Here is a 17,949-nt window from a genome sequence, read left to right as displayed (position 1 = left end):
TAGTAGTATAGATATAGATAATCTAGAGAGACTGACCTAGTAGTATAGATATAGATAATCTAGAGACTGACCTAGTAGTATAGAGAATCTAGAGACTGACCTAGTAGTATAGAGAATCTAGAGACTGACCTAGTAGTATAGATATAGAGAATCTAGAGACTGACCTAGTAGTATAGATATAGAGAATCTATAGAGACTGACCTAGTAGTATAGATATAGAGAATCTATAGAGACTGACCTAGTAGTATAGATAGAGAATCTAGAGAGACTGACCTAGTAGTATAGATAGAGAATCTAGAGAGACTGACCTAGTAGTATAGATAGAGAATCTAGAGACTGCCCTAGTAGTATAGATAGAGAATCTAGAGACTGCCCTAGTAGTATAGATAGAGAATCTAGAGAGACTGCCCTAGTAGTATAGATAGAGAATCTAGAGACTGCCCTAGTAGTATAGATAGAGAATCTAGAGACTGCCCTAGTAGTATAGATAGAGAATCTAGAGACTGCCCTAGTAGTATAGATATAGAGAATCTAGAGAGACTGCCCTAGTAGTATAGATAGAGAATCTAGAGACTGCCCTAGTAGTATAGATAGAGAATCTAGAGAGACTGACCTAGTAGTATAGATAATCTAGAGACTGACCTAGTAGTATAGAGAATCTAGAGACTGACCTAGTAGTATAGATATAGAGAATCTAGAGACTGACCTAGTAGTATAGATAGAGAATCTAGAGAGACTGCCCTAGTAGTATAGATAGAGAATCTAGAGAGACTGCCCTAGTAGTATAGATAGAGAATCTAGAGACTGCCCTAGTAGTATAGATAATCTAGAGAGACTGACCTAGTAGTATAGATATAGATAATCTAGAGAGACTGACCTAGTACTATAGATATAGATAATCTAGAGACTGACCTAGTAGTATAGAGAATCTAGAGACTGACCTAGTAGTATAGAGAATCTAGAGACTGACCTAGTAGTATAGATATAGAGAATCTAGAGACTGACCTAGTAGTATAGATATAGAGAATCTATAGAGACTGACCTAGTAGTATAGATATAGAGAATCTATAGACTGACCTAGTAGTATAGATAGAGAATCTAGAGAGACTGACCTAGTAGTATAGATAGAGAATCTAGAGAGACTGACCTAGTAGTATAGATAGAGAATCTAGAGACTGACCTAGTAGTATAGATAGAGAATCTAGAGACTGCCCTAGTAGTATAGATAGAGAATCTAGAGAGACTGCCCTAGTAGTATAGATAGAGAATCTAGAGACTGCCCTAGTAGTATAGATAGAGAATCTAGAGACTGCCCTAGTAGTATAGATAGAGAATCTAGAGAGACTGACCTAGTAGTATAGATAATCTAGAGACTGACCTAGTAGTATAGAGAATCTAGAGACTGACCTAGTAGTATAGATATAGAGAATCTAGAGACTGACCTAGTAGTATAGATATAGAGAATCTAGAGACTGACCTAGTAGTATAGATAGAGAATCTAGAGACTGACCTAGTAGTATAGATATAGAGAATCTAGAGACTGACCTAGTAGTATAGCTATAGAGAATCTAGAGAGACTGACCTAGTAGTATAGCTATAGAGAATCTAGAGAGACTGACCTAGTAGTATAGCTATAGAGAATCTAGAGAGACTGACCTAGTAGTATAGCTATAGAGAATCTAGAGAGACTGCCCTAGTAGTATAGCTATAGAGAATCTAGAGAGACTGCCCTAGTAGTATAGATACAGAGAATCTAGAGACTGCCCTAGTAGTATAGATATAGAGAATCTAGAGAGACTGCCCTAGTAGTATAGATATAGAGAATCTAGAGACTGCCCTAGTAGTATAGATAGAGAATCTAGAGACTGCCCTAGTAGTATAGATAGAAAATCTAGAGAGACTGCCCTAGTAGTATAGATAGAGAATCTAGAGAGACTGCCCTAGTAGTATAGATAGAGAATCTAGAGAGACTGCCCTAGTAGTATAGATAGAGAATCTAGAGAGACTGCCCTAGTAGTATAGATAGAGAATCTAGAGAGACTGCCCTAGTAGTATAGATAGAGAATCTAGAGAGACTGCCCTAGTAGTATAGATAGAGAATCTAGAGAGACTGCCCTAGTAGTATAGATAGAGAATCTAGAGAGACTGACCTAGTAGTATAGATAGAGAATCTAGAGAGACTGACCTAGTAGTATAGATAATCTAGAGACTGACCTAGTAGTATAGATATAGAGAATCTAGAGACTGACCTAGTAGTATAGATATAGAGAATCTAGAGACTGACCTAGTAGTATAGATATAGAGAATCTAGAGAGACTGACCTAGTAGTATAGATATAGAGAATCTAGAGAGACTGACCTAGTAGTATAGATATAGAGAATCTAGAGAGACTGACCTAGTAGTATAGATATAGAGAATCTAGAGAGACTGACCTAGTAGTATAGATATAGAGAATCTAGAGAGACTGACCTAGTAGTATAGATATAGAGAATCTAGAGAGACTGACCTAGTAGTATAGATATAGAGAATCTAGAGAGACTGACCTAGTAGTATAGATATAGAGAATCTAGAGAGACTGACCTAGTAGTATAGATATAGAGAATCTAGAGAGACATACCGACAGTGCAGACGGTGGATCCTCCTTCATCCAGCACGTCTACAGTCTCAGCTAGCAGCAGCTGAACCTTAGGTACTACAGTCAGCATGGCCAGGATGTCCAGGGCAAAACGCACTGTATCAGACCTGGTAGATAGAACAGAGCAAGACAGTATTATCTCTATGGGGGTACAGCAGTCTCACTGACAAGGGAAGGAGGGGACTGAGCAGGGCTTTAGTCATAGCTCACTAGAGATATAACAGGAACGGCCTTCTCGACCTTGGAAGACATTTTCATTTTTTTTTTAATCACAATGTGTTATTTGGTCACAGATCTGTATAGGCATTATCCAACTTGTACATTTAGTCATGACAACAAAACGACAGCGAGAAACTGGCTGAAGAACAAAGAGATATGTGAAGTCTTCATTAGAAGAACGTGCAGATGTTAAATCAGGTCAATTAGAGAGACTACTGGTAACCTACCTGCCATAGTAAGTCCTCCAGTCACAGGCTATAGAGATGAGTTGTAAGACGAGGGGAATAGAGGAGAGCTTGTGAAACACCTCTACAGGTTAGAGGTTAGGGGTCAGGGGTTGGTAACCTACCTGCCATAGTAAGTCCTCCAGTCACAGGCTATAGAGATGAGTTGTAAGACGAGGGGAATAGAGGAGAGCTTGTGAAACCCCTCTACAGGTTAGAGGTTAGGGGTCAGGGGTTGGTAACCTACCTGCCATAGTAAGTCCTCCAGTCACAGGCTATAGAGATGAGTTGTAAGACGAGGGGAATAGAGGAGAGCTTGTGAAACCCCTCTACAGGTTAGAGGTTAGGGGTCAGGGGTTGGTAACCTACCTGCCATAGTAAGTCCTCCAGTCACAGGCTATAGAGATGAGTTGTAAGACGAGGGGAATAGAGGAGAGCTTGTGAAACCCCTCTACAGGTTAGAGGTTAGGGGTCAGGGGTTGGTAACCTACCTGCCATAGTAAGTCCTCCAGTCACAGGCTATAGAGATGAGTTGTAAGACGAGGGGAATAGAGGAGAGCTTGTGAAACCCCTCTACAGGTTAGAGGTTAGGGGTCAGGGGTTGGTAACCTACCTGCCATAGTAAGTCCTCCAGTCACAGGCTATAGAGATGAGTTGTAAGACGAGGGGAATAGAGGAGAGCTTGTGAAACCCCTCTACAGGTTAGAGGTTAGGGGTCAGGGGTTGGTAACCTACCTGCCATAGTAAGTCCTCCAGTCACAGGCTATAGAGATGAGTTGTAAGACGAGGGGAATACAGGAGAGCTTGTGAAACACCTCTACAGGTTAGAGGTTAGGGGTCAGGGGTTGGTAACCTACCTGCCATAGTAAGTCCTCCAGTCACAGGCTATAGAGATGAGTTGTAAGACGAGGGGAATACAGGAGAGCTTGTGAAAGACCTCGACAGGTTCCCAGTGAAGCTGAGTGGGTCCACAATCTATCAGAAAGTCCATCATGTCCACCACCTGCTCATGACTGTATGAACACGACTGGGGGGGAAACACAGACACACAACAAGTCATTGATCAGTCAAATCAACCATTTTTCCCCCCTATTGTGTTATTGACTATGTTTGTTTATTCCATGTGTAACTCTGCGTTGTTGTTTGTGTCACACTGCTTTGCTTTATCTTGTCCAGGTCACAGTTGTAAATGATAACTTGTTCTCAACTGACCTACCTGGTTAAATAAAGGTTAAATAAAATGAAATAAAACAACCGAGCGATCAATCAGTCTTCGTTATCCATAATCAATCATTCAACTAATCAATACATACATCTTTATCATCCAAAAATTAAGTAACAAATCTCGATCACCTCTAAATGAATGTTAGTTTGTGTGTTCACCTCAGGACGTCACTAAACAGGGAATCTACCTTGTAGTAAGGCTGAGGGTGAACTTGAGCACCCCCTTCAGTTCTCTGGAGGGACTGTTTGACTTGCTCCACCTTGACAGCCAGGTGGGCCTCGAAGTACCTTCTCAGGCACATACAGGTGTGTTTGGCTGTCTGACGGCTGGAGAACACCTGGTCGTCACTCAACATGGCCCCCTGGTCCTCTGTGTTCAGGATCTCTAGTGTACTGATCTAGAGAGAGAGAGAGAGAGAGAGAGAGGACACACAGCACTGGGTCAGAGGGGACTAAAAAAACAACACAGTCCCTCAGTCCTGACGGGAGAACATTTTCTTCACAATTTAAACTAGAGATTGCACCTTCAGGGCTGTGATGCTACAAAAGGAAAGCAACTTCAAGGCCCTCTGGCATCACATCTGTCTTCTGAAATCACTAGCCGAGGGACAACATAGTAGCTAGGCAGTGGAAATACTGGAGCTCTATTCACCAGGTTAACTGTCCTGATGACTGCAGTGAGAGTCTCTCATTCAGAGCCAATCTCCCCCGTCTCTCCCCCGTCTCTCCCCGTCTCTCCCCCGTCTCTCCCCCTACTCACCAGGTTAACTGTCCTGATGACTGCAGTGAGAGTCTCTCATTCAGAGCCAATCTCCCCCGTCTCTCCCCCTACTCACCAGGTTAACTGTCCTGATGACTGCAGTGAGAGTCTCTCATTCAGAGGCAATCTCCCCCGTCTCTCCCCCGTCTCTCCCCCTACTCACCAGGTTAACTGTCCTGATGACTGCAGTGAGAGTCTCTCATTCAGAGCCAATCTCCCCCGTCTCTCCCCCGTCTCTCCCCCTACTCACCAGGTTAACTGTCCTGATGACTGCAGTGAGAGTCTCTCATTCAGAGCCAATCTCTCCCGTCTCTCCCCCGTCTCTCCCCCTACTCACCAGGTTAACTGTCCTGATGACTGCAGTGAGAGTCTCTCATTCAGAGCCAATCTCCCCTGTCTCTCCCCCGTCTCTCCCCCTACTCACCAGGTTAACTGTCCTGATGACTGCAGTGAGAGTCTCTCATTCAGAGCCAATCTCCCCCGTCTCTCCCCCGTCTCTCCCCCTACTCACCAGGTTAACTGTCCTGATGACTGCAGTGAGAGTCTCTCATTCAGAGCCAACCTCCCCCGTCTCTCCCCCGTCTCTCCCCCTATTCACCAGGTTAACTGTCCTGATGACTGCAGTGAGAGTCTCTCATTCAGAGCCAATCTCTCCCGTCTCTCCCCTGTCTCTCCCCCGTCTCTCCCCCTACTCACCAGGTTAACTGTCCTGATGACTGCAGTGAGAGTCTCTCATTCAGAGCCAATCTCCCCCGTCTCTCCCCCGTCTCTCCCCCTACTCACCAGGTTAACTGTCCTGATGACTGCAGTGAGAGTCTCTCATTCAGAGCCAATCTCCCCCGTCTCTCCCCCGTCTCTCCCCCTACTCACCAGGTTAACTGTCCTGATGACTGCAGTGAGAGTCTCTCATTCAGAGCCAATCTCCCCCGTCTCTCCCCCGTCTCTCCCCCTACTCACCAGGTTAACTGTCCTGATGACTGCAGTGAGAGTCTCTCATTCAGAGCCAATCTCCCCCGTCTCTCCCCCGTCTCTCCCCCTACTCACCAGGTTAACTGTCCTGATGACTGCAGTGAGAGTCTCTCATTCAGAGCCAATCTCCCGTCTCTCCCCCGTCTCTCCCCCTACTCACCAGGTTAACTGTCCTGATGACTGCAGTGAGAGTCTCTCATTCAGAGCCAATCTCCCCCGTCTCTCCCCCGTCTCTCCCCCTACTCACCAGGTTAACTGTCCTGATGACTGCAGTGAGAGTCTCTCATTCAGAGCCAATCTCCCCCGTCTCTCCCCCGTCTCTCCCCCTACTCACCAGGTTAACTGTCCTGATGACTGCAGTGAGAGTCTCTCATTCAGAGCCAATCTCCCCCGTCTCTCCCCCGTCTCTCCCCCTACTCACCAGGTTAACTGTCCTGATGACTGCAGTGAGAGTCTCTCATTCAGAGCCAATCTCCCCCGTCTCTCCCCCGTCTCTCCCCCTACTCACCAGGTTAACTGTCCTGATGACTGCAGTGAGAGTCTCTCATTCAGAGCCAATCTCCCCCGTCTCTCCCCCGTCTCTCCCCCTACTCACCAGGTTAACTGTCCTGATGACTGCAGTGAGAGTCTCTCATTCAGAGCCAATCTCCCCCGTCTCTCCCCCGTCTCTCCCCCTACTCACCAGGTTAACTGTCCTGATGACTGCAGTGAGAGTCTCTCATTCAGAGCCAATCTCCCCCGTCTCTCCCCCGTCTCTCCCCCTACTCACCAGGTTAACTGTCCTGATGACTGCAGTGAGAGTCTCTCATTCAGAGCCAATCTCCCCCGTCTCTCCCCCGTCTCTCCCCCTACTCACCAGGTTAACTGTCCTGATGACTGCAGTGAGAGTCTCTCATTCAGAGCCAATCTCCCCCGTCTCTCCCCCGTCTCTCCCCCTACTCACCAGGTTAACTGTCCTGATGACTGCAGTGAGAGTCTCTCATTCAGAGCCAATCTCCCCCGTCTCTCCCCCGTCTCTCCCCCTACTCACCAGGTTAACTGTCCTGATGACTGCAGTGAGAGTCTCTCATTCAGAGCCAATCTCCCCCGTCTCTCCCCCGTCTCTCCCCCTACTCACCAGGTTAACTGTCCTGATGACTGCAGTGAGAGTCTCTCATTCAGAGCCAATCTCCCCCGTCTCTCCCCCGTCTCTCCCCCTACTCACCAGGTTAACTGTCCTGATGACTGCAGTGAGAGTCTCTCATTCAGAGCCAATCTCCCCCGTCTCTCCCCCGTCTCTCCCCCTACTCACCAGGTTAACTGTCCTGATGACTGCAGTGAGAGTCTCTCATTCAGAGCCAATCTCCCCCGTCTCTCCCCCTACTCACCAGGTTAACTAGTCTCCTGAGGCCATCCTGATGGTCAAACAGCTGCAGTATGGCTCTGAATGAGAAGGAGATGGAGAAGAATATGGTGGTGTGGCAGCAACCCGACGCATGGGAACACTCCAGGAGCCACAGGGCATAGCCCACCATGTCTGACAGCACACTGTCCGGCAGCATACACACCTGTAGGAGGGAGAGACAGTCAGGCAACAGACACACCTGTAGGAGGGAGAGACAGTCAGGCAACAGACACACCTGTAGGAGGGAGAGACAGTCAGGCAACAGACACACCTGTAGGAGGGAGAGACAGTCAGGCAACAGACACACCTGTAGGAGGGAGAGACAGTCAGGCAACAGACACACCTGTAGGAGGGAGAGACAGTCAGGCAACAGACACACCTGTAGGAGGGAGAGACAGTCAGGCAACAGACACACCTGTAGGAGGGAGAGACAGTCAGGCAACAGACACACCTGTAGGAGGGAGAGACAGTCAGGCAACAGACACACCTGTAGGAGGGAGAGACAGTCAGGCAACAGACACACCTGTAGGAGGGAGAGACAGTCAGGCAACAGACACACCTGTAGGAGGGAGAGACAGTCAGGCAACAGACACACCTGTAGGAGGGAGAGACAGTCAGGCAACAGACACACCTGTAGGAGGGGAGAGGACAGTCAGGCAACAGACACACCTGTAGGAGGGAGAGACAGTCAGGCAACAGACACACCTGTAGGAGGGAGAGACAGTCAGGCAACAGACAACACCTGTAGGAGGGAGAGACAGTCAGGCAACAGACACACCTGTAGGAGGGAGAGACAGTCAGGCAACAGACACACCTGTAGGAGGGGAGAGACAGTGAGGCAACAGACACACCTGTAGGAGGGAGCGAGAGACAGTGAGGCAAACAGACACACCTGTAGGAGGGAGAGACAGTCAGGCAACAGACACACCTGTAGGAGGGAGAGGACAGTCAGGCAACAGACACACCTGTAGGAGGGAGAGACAGTCAGGCAACAGACACACCTGTAGGAGGGAGAGACAGTCAGGCAACAGACACACCTGTATTCACCCCCCTGTTATAATCCCATACGTATTCCCGCCCCCCCCAAAAAAAAACAATTTTAATTCCAGGTTGTAAGGCTACAAAATAAGAAAAATGCCACTGGGGGTGAATACTTTCACACGCCACTGTATAATATGACTCCTACCCTCTCCATGGCGTCCTGGTTATAAGCTAGGTAGTAGAGACACAGTGACACCCCAGTAGCAGCCATGGAGGGTCTGGGGATATCCAGCAGCTTCTGCACTCCTCCATGAGCTATGAAGTCAGCAGCAAACTTCTTGTGCAAAAGCAGGGAGGCAAGGTACTGGAGAGAGAGAGAGCAGAGAGAGAGAGAAGAGGAGAGAGAGAGAAGAGGAGAAAGAGAGAAGAGGAGAAAGAGAGAAGAGGAGAAAGAGAGAAGAGGAGAGCGAGAGAAGAGGAGAGCGAGAGAGAGAGAGAGAGAGAGCGAGAGAGAGAGAGCGAGAGAGAGAGAGCGAGAGAGAGAGCAGAGAGAGAGAGAGCAGAGAGAGAGAGAGCAGAGAGGGAGAGAGAGAGAGAGCAGAGAGAGAGAGAGCAGAGAGAGCAGAGAGAGCGAGCACAGAGAGCACAGAGAGAGAGCGAGCACAGAGAGAGAGAGAGCACAGAGAGAGAGAGAGCACAGAGAGAGAGAGAGCACAGAGAGAGAGAGAGCACAGAGAGAGAGAGAGCACAGAGAGAGAGAGAGCACAGAGAGAGAGAGAGAGCACAGAGAGAGAGAGAGAGAGCACAGAGAGAGAGCACAGAGAGAGAGCACAGAGAGAGAGCACAGAGAGAGAGCACAGAGAGAGAGCACAGAGAGAGAGCACAGAGAGAGCACAGAGAGAGAGAGCAGAGAGAGAGAGAGCAGAGAGTGAGAGAGCAGAGAGAGAGCAGAGAGTGAGAGAGCAGAGAGAGAGCAGAAAGAGAGCGCAGAGAGAGAGCGCAGAGAGAGAGCGCAGAGAGAGAGCGCAGAGAGAGAGCGCAGAGAGAGAGCGCAGAGAGAGAAAGAGCAGAGCGAGAGCAGAGCAGAGAGAGCAGAGCAGAGAGAGAAGAGCAGAGCGAGAGAGAGCAGAGAGAGAGAGAAGAGGAGAAAGAGAGAAGAGGAGAGCAGAGAGAGAGAGAGAGCAGAGCAGAGCAGAGCAGAGCAGAGAGAGAGAGAGCAGAGAGAGAGAGCAGAGAGAGAGAGAGGAGAGAGAGAGGAGAGAGAGAGGAGAGAGAGAGCAGAGAGAGAGAGAACAGAGAGAGAGAACAGAGAGAGAGAGAACAGAGAGAGAGCAGAGAGAGAGAGAACAGAGAGAGAGAGCAGAGAGAGAGAGAGCCGAGAGAGAGCAGAGAGAGAGAGAGCAGAGAGAGAGCAGAGAGAGAGCAGAGAGAGAGCAGAGAGAGAGCAGAGAGAGAGCAGAGAGAGAGAGCAGAGAGAGAGAGAGCAGAGAGAGAGAGAGAGCAGAGAGAGAGAGAGAGCAGAGAGAGAGAGAGAGCAGAGAGAGAGAGAGCAGAGAGAGAGAGCGCAGAGAGAGCGCAGAGAGAGAGAGCGCAGAGAGAGAGCACAGAGAGAGAGCACAGAGCGAGAGAGAGCACAGAGCGAGAGAGAGCACAGAGCGAGAGAGAGCACAGAGCGAGAGAGAGCACAGAGCGAGAGAGAGCACAGAGCGAGAGAGAGCACAGAGCGAGAGCAGAGCAGAGAGAGCAGAGCAGAGAGAGAAGAGCAGAGAGAGAAGAGCAGAGCAGAGCGAGAGAGAGCAGAGAGAGAGCAGAGAGAGAGCAGAGAGAGAGCAGAGAGAGAGCAGAGAGAGAGCAGAGAGAGAGCAGAGAGAGAGCAGAGAGAGCGAGAGGAGAGAGAGAGGAGAGAGAGGAGAGAGAGAGCAGAGAGAGAGAGAACAGAGAGAGAGAGAACAGAGAGAGAGAGAACAGAGAGAGAGAGAACAGAGAGAGAGAGAACAGAGAGAGAGAGCAGAGAGAGAGAGAGAGAGAGAGAGAGCAGAGAGAGAGAGAGAGCAGAGAGAGAGAGAGCAGAGAGAGAGCAGAGAGAGAGAGCAGAGAGAGAGAGCAGAGAGAGAGAGAGCAGAGAGAGAGAGCAGAGAGAGAGAGCAGAGAGAGAGAGCAGAGAGAGAGAGCAGAGAGAGAGAGCAGAGAGAGAGAGAGAGAGAGAGAGAGAGAGAGCAGAGAGAGAGAGCAGAGAGAGCAGAGAGAGAGAGCGCAGAGAGAGAGAGAGCAGAGAGAGAGAGCGCAGAGCGAGAGAGCGCACAGAGCGAGAGAGAGCACAGAGCGAGAGAGAGCACAGAGCGAGAGAGAGCACAGAGCGAGAGAGAGCACAGAGCGAGAGAGAGCACAGAGCGAGAGAGAGCACAGAGCGAGAGAGAGCACAGAGCGAGAGAGAGCACAGAGCGAGAGAGAGCAGAGCAGAGAGAGCAGAGCAGAGAGAGAGCAGAGCAGAGAGAGCAGAGCAGAGAGAGAGCAGAGCAGAGAGAGAGCAGAGCAGAGAGAGCAGAGCAGAGAGAGCAGAGCAGAGAGAGAAGAGCAGAGAGAGAAGAGCAGAGAGAGAAGAGCAGAGAGAGAAGAGAGAGCAGAGCGAGCAGAGAGAGAGAAAACGACATATGTTACAACATTCAGACACTATCTCTATGTGAGCAGAACCCAGCCTTCAGTTCTTCAAATGGTCTTATCACAGACACACAGACACAGCTGATCTGCTACTGTCAGGCTGGTGAGACACTCATGTTGTGAGTCTCCTAACCCTTCTCTGTTTCCAGGGGAGTTTTTCTGCACCGTCCGTCGCCTTGAGCTTTCAGTCCTTTTCCTTTATTATCCGCAGGTAATGACTAGTTGCTGGTTAAAAAAACAACCCTTATTCTCTACAGGTAATGACTAGTAGCTGGTTAAAAAAACAACCCTTATTCTCTACAGGTAATGACTAGTAGCTGGTTAAAAAAACAACCCTTATTCTCTACTCTACAGGTAATGACTAGTAGCTGGTTAAAAAACAACCCTTATTCTCTACAGGTAATGACTAGTAGCTGGTTAAAAAACAAACCTTATTCTCTACAGGTAATGACTAGTAGCTGGTTAAAAAAACAACCCTTATTCTCTACTCTACAGGTAATGACTAGTTGCTGGTTAAAAAAACAACCCTTATTCTCTACAGGTAATGACTAGTAGCTGGTTAAAAAACAACCCTTATTCTCTACAGGTAATGACTAGTAGCTGGTTAAAAAAACAACCCTTATTCTCTACTCTACAGGTAATGACTAGTAGCTGGTTAAAAAAACAACCCTTATTCTCTACTCTACAGGTAATGACTAGTAGCTGGTTAAAAAACAACCCTTATTCTCTACTCTACAGGTAATGACTAGTAGCTGGTTAAAAAAACAACCCTTATTCTCTACAGGTAATGACTAGTAGCTGGCTAAAAAACAACCCTTATTCTCTACAGGTAATGACTAGTAGCTGGTTAAAAAAACAACCCTTATTCTCTACAGGTAATGACTAGTAGCTGGCTAAAAAAACAACCCTTATTCTCTACTCTACAGGTAACGACTAGTAGCTGGCTAAAAAACAACCCTTATTCTCTACAGCTAATGACTAGCAGCTGGCTAAAAAACAACCCTTATTCTCTACAGCTAATGACTAGCAGCTGGCTAAAAAAACAACCCTTATTCTCTAAAGGTAATGACTAGTAGCTGGCTAAAAAACAACCCTTATTCTCTACAGGTAATGACTAGCAGCTGGCTAAAAAAAAACAACCCAAATATAGTTTCATTCACCATCAAACCCAATTCATCTAATAGGGAATAACAATGTAGTTATAGGAAATGAAACCATAACATGTGAAGCTCTGGAGTGGCACTAGTGTTAAATAACGAGATCAGTGATGATGATGATTACCAGGAGTGAGTCGAACGTGAGTTGGACATCGTTGGTGTGTTTCAGGTCAATGTAGTGCATAAGAAGCTCTCTGGTGTCCATCTGCATGAACACAGCTAACAGCTCCAGGGGGGGGGGGAGAGACAGTGAGAACAGAACCGTTGGTTAAAGTCCTCAAAGCACATAAAATACATTTATTCAAAGCTTATATTGACCAGTTAAGTGACTGACAATACATGAGTATGTAGAATGGCTAAAAAGTATATCATTTATAAAGTACTTTGTATATGACTAACACTGTACTTGCTTCATGTACCTACAATGTAAATTCATGCATATCAGGGACATATTATAGGAAGTGGGACCAATGTTAAGTGATGATGGGGTCCTTAATATATGTGAGAGTGTGTGAGAGAGAGGGTCCTGTCCCTACCTCCTGGTAATCTCCTAGGGGTGTGAGGTACTGGAGGATGAGGCGTTGCTCTATAGCAGGGGTGAGGGGGTACAGCCTGTAGTTACCCCCAATCACCCAGGAGCTCATCTCTGACCAGCTACTGTTAGACTGGTCACTACCAGTACTGCAGGACAAGCCTCTCTCTGGATCCATGGAAGAGGTGGTGAAGTGGAGTTTCTGTGTGGATTCAGACAAGAGGTTAACCTCTCTTAGGGTATGTGGGACGAAATCGTCCCACCTACTCAACAGCCAGTGGAATCCCGTGGCGCGTTATTCAAATACCTTAGAAATGCTATTACTTCAATTTCTCAAACATATGACTATTTTACACCATTTTAAAAAGACAAGACTCTCGTTAATCTAACCACACTGTCCGATTTCAAAAAGGCTTTACAACGAAAGCAAAACATTAGATTATGTCAGCAGAGTACCCAGCCAGAAATAATCAGACACCCATTTTTCAAGCTAGCATATAATGTCACATAAACCCAAACCACAGCTAAATGCAGCACTAACCTTTGATGATCTTCATCAGATGACACTCCTAGGACATTATGTTATACAATACATGCATGTTTTGTTCAATCAAGTTCATATTTATATCAAAAACCAGCTTTTTACATCAGCATGTGACATTCAGAACTAGCATACCCACCGCAAACTTCCGGTGAATTTACTAAATTACTCACGATAAACGTTCACAAAAAACATAAATTATTTTAAGAATTATAGATACAGACCTCCTTTATGCAATCGCGGTGTCCGATTTTAAAATAGCTTTTCAGCAAAAGCACATTTTGCAATATTCTGAGTAGATAGCTCGCCATCACGGGCTAGCTATTTTGACACCCACCAAGTTTGGCACTCACCAAACTCAGATTTACTATAAGAAAAATTGGATTACCTTTGCTGTTCTTCGTCAAAATGCACTCCCAGGACTTCTACTTCATCCACAAATGTTGTTTTGGTTCAAAATAATCCATAGTTATGTTCAAATATCCTCTGTTTTGTTTGTGCATTCAAGACACTATCCGAAGGGTGACGAAGGGTGATGCGCGGACGCGTATCGTGACAAAACATTTCTAAATATTCCATTACTGTACTTCGAAGCATGTCAAACGCTGTTTAAAATCAATTTTTATGCGATTTTTCTCGTAAAAAAGCGATAATATTCCGACCGGGAAACCCTGTTTTCGTTCAAAGACTCAAAGTTGAAAATGGCCTCTTCACGTGCACGCGCGCTCCCGTCTCATTGTTCTCAGATCGACCACTTACCAAATGCGCTACTGTTTTTCAGCCATGGGCTGCAAAGTCATCATTCAACGTTCTGGCGCCTTCTGGGAGCCTATGGGAGCCGTAGGAAGTGTCACGTTACAGCAGAGATCCTCAGTTTTCAATAAAGAGAATAAAGAAGGCCAAGAAATGGTCAGAGAGGGCACTTCCTGTTTGGAATCTTCTCAGGTTCTTGCCTGCCATATGAGTTCTGTTATACTCACAGACACCATTCAAACAGTTTTAGAAACTTTAGGGTGTTTTCTATCCAAATCAAACAATTATATGCATATTCTAGTTTCTGGGCAGTAGTAACAACCAGATTAAATCGGATGTGAAAATACTGCCCCCTACCCTAGAGAGGTTAATTATCCCTCAAAACAGCCATTTGATTTACAGCTGTGTATGAAAACAATACACAAGAACCGGTACAACAAAAGGGTGTAAGTCTGAAAAAGCCCTGGTCAAAAATATTGCACTACAAGGAAAAGTATGTTATTTCAGAAACAGCCTGGTGGATCTCACCTGTTTGGCTTTCCTTCCATTCTCCCTGGCTGTGGCTGTTCTCTTCCTCCCCAGTCCTCCTCCAGACTCCTGCCCTCTGGTTTCAGGCTCTCCCAGGCTGGTCTCGGGGCCTGGGTCTGGGCATGGACCTGGCTGGTACAGGGGGTCTGGAATGGGCTTCACCGATACACAGCTGCTGGTCTTTTGGGCCTTACCCATGTGGAACGATGGCTTGGGCCTGGACCACGCAGGCCCGCTACAACTACTACTACATGTTGTCTCTCTTCCTCTCTCCTTTTTCTTCTTCTCCTCTTCCTCCTCCTCCTCTTCCTCCTCCATGTTATCTGTTGCTGTATTCTGTTGAGGTGTGCTGCCCTCTTCCTCATTGGTGTCTCTGTCTGTAGGTTCCTCAGCTACAGACTGGAGGGACTGATAAGTCTTCTTTGGACTGGGGTGTTTTAAAGCCTGACGACTCTTTGATTCTTTATCCTGCAGCTCACGTAGCCGCATCAGCATTAGTGGCACCTGAGACACCAAGGATTACATCGAAGCATCGTCTATGAACAACATCTCAAGCATCAACAACAACAACGTGTGCCTGTGTACACTAACCAGTTTAGAGTTGTCCTCCCTGTAGTTGGTAGCTATCTCCTGGTTCTCCATCGCTCTAGCCAGTAGCCCTGTAGCATAGATACACAGAGGCCGCTCTGCCTCCTGGGCCCATTTAAACAGCTTCTCAACCAGACCCTCCTGTTTCAACACACACAGAGACGGTTGGACCAGAGAGCACATTCACAGCATTTCAAAACAGGGGTTTACAACATTCACAAGGGGTCTGTGTACGTGTTGGACACGTAAAGGATCCAATTAGATTTCTAACTTTGATGTTTAGGTAGAAATGACAGCAGTGTTCCTTCTAGATTGGGGGGGGGGGGGGCGGCAGTCGGTGCGAGGCTACGTCCCCGAACCCCGCGCGATGCGTCGACCCCCGAACCCCGCTGCGAGCAGACCTCCCGAACACCCGCTGCGAGCGTCGTCCTCTCCTGTAACACCACAGCTGTCTGAATGACAGTACTTTCTCCTGTAACACCACAGCTGTCTGAATGCGACAGTACCTTCTCCTGTAACACCACAGCTGTCTGAATGACAGTACCTTCTCCTGTAACACCACAGCTGTCTGAATGACAGTACGTCCTTCTCCTGTAACACCACAGCTGTCTGAATGACAGTACCTTCTCCTGTAACACCACAGCTGTCTGAATGACAGTACGCCTTCTCCTGTAACACCACAGCTGTCTGAATGACAGTACAGTACCTTCTCCTGTAACACCACAGCTGTCTGAATGACAGTACCTTCTCCTGTAACACCACAGCTGTCTGAATGACAGTACAGTACCTTCTCCTGTAACACCACAGCTGTCTGAATGACAGTACCTTCTCCTGTAACACCACAGCTGTCTGAATGACAGTACCTTCTCCTGTAACACCACAGCTGTCTGAATGACAGTACAGTACCTTCTCCTGTAACACCACAGCTGTCTGAATGACAGTACAGTACCTTCTCCTGTAACACCACAGCTGTCTGAATGACAGTACCTTCTCCTGTAACACCACAGCTGTCTGAATGACAGTACCTTCTCCTGTAACACCACAGCTGTCTGAATGACAGTACAGTACCTTCTCCTGTAACACCACAGCTGTCTGAATGACAGTACCTTCTCCTGTAACACCACAGCTGTCTGAATGACAGTACAGTACCTTCTCCTGTAACACCACAGCTGTCTGAATGACAGTACCTTCTCCTGTAACACCACAGCTGTCTGAATGACAGTACAGTACCTTCTCCTGGAACACAACCGCTGTCTCCAGACCTGGCATTATGTTCTGTAGCAGACGACACGCTGCCGTGTTCATGGACAGCTCTCTACTGGTCATCACATAGCTATTCAGCAACTAGAGGGAGAGGTCAGAGGTCAGACACAGGGTTAACAGCTCTCTACTGGTCATCACATAGCTATTCAGCAACTAGAGGGAGAGGTCAGAGGTCAGACACAGGGTTAACAGCTCTCTACTGGTCATCACATAGCTATTCAGCAACTAGAGGGAGAGGTCAGAGGTCAGACACAGGGTTAACAGCTCTCTACTGGTCATCACATTGCTATTCAGCAACTAGAGGGAGAGGTCAGAGGTCAGACACAGGGTTAACAGCTCTCTACTGGTCATCACATAGCTATTGAACAGCTGTAGGTCAGAGATACAACAGGGTTAAGACAGAGTCACAGGCCGCAGCGGTCTTATTAACGTAATAGAAGAAGTGTAGTTCAATTTTGTATCAACGGTAGCCTTGATTCGTACCGCATTTGTAAAGTCATCATTCTTGAAGAGGATTTTGAGTAAATGTCCCAGCATGCATTCTGGATCTGCTCGTCCTGGATGCCGGTCATCAAACGGGTCAGGATCAGCTTTGTGATACTCCTCTGTCTCTCGCTCTACCAGCTCAGAGATCCTAACACACACACACACACACACACACACACACACACACACACACACACACACACACACACACACACACACACACACACACACACACACACACACACACACACACACACACACACACACACCCCCCCCGAGAGAAAACATGAATTATCAACTGTCTGTCATATGAAGAATAGAAGATGATTTTTTTTGTAATGTCTACATGAAAACAACGCAGCAAACAACGGATGGACCTAAACAGCGCAACAGCAACAGGCCTATACAACAACAAAAAACATTGCCAGTAAATCCACCGAAGTCTCCCACTAGTCTTTTTCCATTATTAGCTAGTCGGTGTTACTGACTTGGTGAGGATGGAGACCAGGTCGTCACTGGTTCCTTGCTGCTCCGTCTCCCATTGGTCCAGCAGAGAGGTCAGCTCTGCCTTGGCGTCCACCATCGCAGCAGGGGAGGCCATGGTTTCTTTACCTGAGAGAGGAGGGCACAGTGTGAGAGAGAGAGAGAGAGAGAGAGAGAGAGAGAGAGAGAGAGAGAGAGAGAGAGAGAGCAGAGTGTGTGTGTGTGAGAGCAGAGTGTGTGTGTGAGAGAGAGAGAGAGAGAGAGAGAGAGAGAGAGAGAGAGAGAGAGAGAGAGAGAGCACAGTGTGAGAGAGAGAGCACAGTGTGAGAGAGAGAGAGAGAGAGGGCACAGTGAGAGAGAGAGAGAGAACAGTGTGAGAGAGAACAGTGTGAGAGAGAGAGAGAGAGAGGGCACAGTGTGAGAGATAGAGAGAGAGAGAGAAAATGTACAACACAGGATAATGAAGTTCTGAGATGGTACATGAGAGACAACTCGACGTGTGTGTGTTTACCCCCTGTTTACCCAGACTCCGATATTAGATCTTGATGTCATCCTGCCATTTCA

General features: G+C 47.2%; 1 protein-coding gene across 1 annotated transcript in view; it reads right to left on the bottom strand.

The window, feature by feature from the left end:
* LOC106566213 (DDB1- and CUL4-associated factor 1) overlaps window positions 1–17,949 on the bottom strand; it is a 45,433-nt gene that overhangs the window by 26,701 nt on the left and 783 nt on the right. Inside the window, exons 2-13 of the mRNA XM_082959509.1 lie at window positions 17,391–17,514; window positions 16,900–17,050; window positions 16,384–16,497; window positions 15,157–15,294; window positions 14,566–15,069; window positions 12,748–12,945; window positions 12,336–12,437; window positions 8,602–8,760; window positions 7,399–7,578; window positions 4,491–4,700; window positions 3,936–4,105; window positions 2,618–2,742 (exon numbers count right to left, since the gene is read on the bottom strand). Of these exons, the coding sequence (XP_082815635.1) occupies window positions 2,618–2,742; window positions 3,936–4,105; window positions 4,491–4,700; window positions 7,399–7,578; window positions 8,602–8,760; window positions 12,336–12,437; window positions 12,748–12,945; window positions 14,566–15,069; window positions 15,157–15,294; window positions 16,384–16,497; window positions 16,900–17,050; window positions 17,391–17,503 (2,164 nt within the window). The 5' untranslated portion in view covers window positions 17,504–17,514. The remainder of the gene's footprint in view (window positions 1–2,617; window positions 2,743–3,935; window positions 4,106–4,490; window positions 4,701–7,398; window positions 7,579–8,601; window positions 8,761–12,335; window positions 12,438–12,747; window positions 12,946–14,565; window positions 15,070–15,156; window positions 15,295–16,383; window positions 16,498–16,899; window positions 17,051–17,390; window positions 17,515–17,949) is intronic.

This window comes from Salmo salar, chromosome 12 (assembly GCF_965601325.2).
Source record: "Salmo salar chromosome 12, fSalSal1, whole genome shotgun sequence".
In the NCBI taxonomy this organism is placed as follows: Eukaryota; Metazoa; Chordata; class Actinopteri; order Salmoniformes; family Salmonidae; genus Salmo; species Salmo salar.
The sequence above is the reverse complement of the archived record's forward strand: the minus strand, read 5'-3'. Positions and strand labels throughout refer to the sequence as shown.